The sequence below is a fragment of the Sipha flava genome, unplaced genomic scaffold (assembly GCF_003268045.1).
Source record: "Sipha flava isolate LNK unplaced genomic scaffold, YSA_version1 456_pilon_pilon, whole genome shotgun sequence".
Lineage (NCBI taxonomy): Eukaryota > Metazoa > Arthropoda > Insecta > Hemiptera > Aphididae > Sipha > Sipha flava.
Window position 1 is genome coordinate 1915 of NW_020273219.1, and position 3720 is coordinate 5634.

General features: G+C 32.1%; 1 protein-coding gene across 1 annotated transcript; it reads right to left on the reverse strand.

Annotated features, from left to right (window-relative positions):
- Positions 1-3005: 3005 nt before the first annotated feature.
- Positions 3006-3714, reverse strand: LOC112689583 (histone H1A, sperm-like). The gene has a single exon (XM_025563362.1). It carries the CDS (start codon positions 3637-3639, stop codon positions 3052-3054), a length of 588 nt encoding a protein of 195 aa, XP_025419147.1. The 5' UTR covers positions 3640-3714; the 3' UTR covers positions 3006-3051.
- Between the last annotated feature and the right edge of the window lie 6 nt (positions 3715-3720).

Genomic DNA, 3720 nt, shown 5'->3' on the forward strand with positions numbered 1-3720 from the left:
GGGCCACCATATGATAATACACATATAATAGGGAATTGGACTTTCTAACTCATTTTGTTGAGCTTCTGAATATTTTACTCGAATAAATGAGTTGAATCAAAGAATCGACTCCCCCAACTCTTCAAATGTTTGTTTGAATCGGATTACCACTACAACAGCAGAGTAACTCAATCAACTCTTAAAGTTTCGAGTCTTTATTCGACCTCAAGTTCATAGTCCATATTCGTGAATGGCTTATCGCATACGTTACGAATTTTTCTCAGAAAGTCGGAAACCATGTTTTAAGAAACAATGAAAATATTGATATGGTCACGGTATCACGCTGCCGCGGTTTATGATTACAGTCCACAAATTACGTTTTCTTTTCTTATCTGTGCTGTCAATGGGCCATGGACGACATCACATTGTTGTATGATTTACTGAACTATTTACGATGTATTAATCTTGCACCATTGTGAACTATTGTTTAAGTTGGCATTACGTTTTCCGTTTGGATTCGCAAACCGTTACAAGAGAGTCGAGAGTCGTGTATCTACAGTAGTACAGTTGTGAGCAGGGACCAGAACCGGTACTGGAATCGGTTAACCTTTAAAATTTAGGAACTGGAACCTTTATTTCCAAAAATGAAAAACCATAACCTTAATTATAAAAGGGTTAATTTAGGTCAGTTATTTAGACTAGTAAAACTATTGTAATGACTATTTTGTTTGTTCAGAAAAATAAAAGTTAAATCTTTATATTCGTATGTTTTTATTATTTTGTGTTGTAAACTCTAATAGTGTAATGCATATAATAAGTAAATTTGTAATATCATTATTATTTTAATATGTTTATTAATATATTACAATTTTCAATAAGCATATTATTTATCTTGTCTATTAAGTATTAAATATAATTCATGTTTATAAAAAGTTTGTAGCACAACAGTAGCCAGTATTAACTTTGATTCATAATTAAAATTCAATTTTAAATTAAAGATATCTATTATTTCATCAAATCATAATATTTCACAATATCATAAAATATTTTATAAATTTCTACTATGAGTTGGAATAAGATAACTTAACCTAGCTGAAAGAAATATAATAGACTGATATAATATATATATTTAATATATTTGTAATTTTTTTTTTTTTTTTTAACTATTCATAATACCTTCTATTTTCATGAAATGAAACGATTACAATTTAAACAAGAATAAATAAATAATTTCATATTATTTTTTAATAAATTCTAGAACCCTTACTCTTTTAAAAAATCAGGACCCTTAAAAAATTAATTGAACAACCAAAACCGAAATAGTAACAGAAAAAACCTATAGGTTCCAGTCCCTGGTTGTGAATTGTGAATCAATAGTGTAACTGAGTCAGTGAGTCGCTAAATCTTGTAACACTGATTCGACTCGTCCAGTTCATTTTTAAGAGTCAACTAGCTCATGAGCTACACATCTCTAATATGTAATTTCGTTTTAAATTTATAATTGTTTATAATGAAACAGGATTTTTAGCCTACCAACTTAGCTGAACATATAATACATATAAATTAGATAATAGCTAACGCAGTCCCGTAAATATTGTTTTATTTCATTTAATCACTTACGCGTATACTCTAGTGCAGTGGTGTGTAACCTGAGGGTCACCAATAATTTTATATCAAATTAAAAATTATAACTATATATATTATTTAATAGTTATTTTCAAATTAAAATTATTTTGTACCGTCGATGGCTGTGTCAATCGTAATATTATGTCATACCTTAACGTTGCGATAACCAGTGGCGTATCCAGAATGACTTTATGGGGGTGGTTACAGGAATAAAAATATATTTACAACATAATATTATTATCTATATGTATATTTTAAAATTTATTTTATTACATTTACATTTATACATTTATTTTTTGTTTTTTTTTTAACGTAGGTAAAAAGAAAAGAATCAATTTTTCCCGATGGTTTTTTATCACTCTCCGAATGAGCCTAAAATTATTTAATTGTAAAACACAAATCATATTTCATAATATCTACTAGTTATAATATAATATAATATAATATTCGAAAAAAATTATTTAGTATTATAAAATTAATTCATTTTGTTAACACTTACCATTTTAATTCTGTGAAACGTAAGACTATAAATGTAAAAAAGATTAAACAATGTAGGAAATATGGATATTAAGACGCAGTAGGATAATAGTGAAAAATACAGAAATGCAAATGTCTTTAAATAGTAATTTTTAGTAACTATAATCAAATTTAAACAACGATTAAATTTAAAAATTGTTGAAGTATAAACATACGATAGACTTTCAACGATTAATCAAACAGAATATGATAATGTTTCTTTGAAACGGTAGTAGCAGTAGGTACTGTCATGAACCTCTGAATATTTGTAATAACGTTGTTCGAAAACAGAGCATTATGATTTTGTGTTGTCATCGCGTCGCAACAGTAAGAAATGCTTACATACAATTTTACACTACTCAACACACGTCTCACGACAAACATAGAGGTCAGTCAGTCGTATTTCCACAGCTAATGTGTGATATTGTCGTTTGTCATTTTGCTATTAATTTTTTTAATTTGTTGTGATCGAGTTCATAACAGTACCGACTACCGAATCCGGTTAAATTACTAATACCGATCCAATCTGGCGAGTACCGACGGTCGTCGATTGGTAACGAATTGACATTATACAACGGTTGCCGGGCGTGTGACTATAATAAAAAATGTACTGATGTAGTGAGCATTTTTGAATCAGTACTTAATTGTTATAACAACGATCATTTCTCGTCTATGGTATGTGAAACATGTATCGATTATTTTGAACTATCTTTCGGTAACACCATTATAAAATTAATTTATCTAATGGAATTGAAAGTTTCAATAACAGTTGATAAATAGATATAGTCAGTTAAGGTGGTTGGGGGGGGGGGGGGGTAAATAGCAAACAGCTCACCACTTTTTTTCGGCCGTTACTATTAAATTAATAAAATAATTGGTGGTCCTGAAAAGGACCGTTTTAGAGAGAGAATTCGTTTAAACACTTGTGATTTACTTTTTTTTGGGTGCAGTTTTCTTCACCGGAGTCTTTTTGGCCTTGGTAGCAGGAGCCTTTTTTGCTTTGGCCGGGGACTTAGGAGGTTTCACGGCCTTCGCCTTGGGAACAGCTACTTCTTTCTTGGTCTTTTTCGCAGCCGGTTCTGCCTTAGACTTTTTCACCACCGATTTCCTCTTTTTGGCTGCTGTAACAGGCGCCTTTTTAGCAGCTGGCTTCTTGGCAACGACCTTCTTCTTCGGAACGGATTTTTTTATTTCCGCGGCCATTTTGAAATGACCCGATGCGCCTGAACCGTTGGTTTGCACCAAGAGTCCCTTTGCGACAGCGGCTTTTAAAAATTTGCGAATAAACGGAGCGAGTTTGGCCGAATCCACTTTGTAGTTAGCGGCCATGTACTTTTTGATGCCTTGTAGTGACGAACCTTTTTTATCCTTGAGTTCTTTGATGGCCGTGGTAACCATAACAGCAGTAGTCGGATGAGAAGATGCAGGTTTGGCTTTGGATGCTACTTTCTTTTTAGGCGCAGCCTTGGTAGCGACTTGAGCGGGTGATGAAACTGCAGCAACTGCGGTGTCCGTCATGATTCAAAAACTGCTAATAGGTTTTGGAAATAGAGTAAAGCGGCCCCTAGACGATCAATAATATTGTCAATATTTGTATCA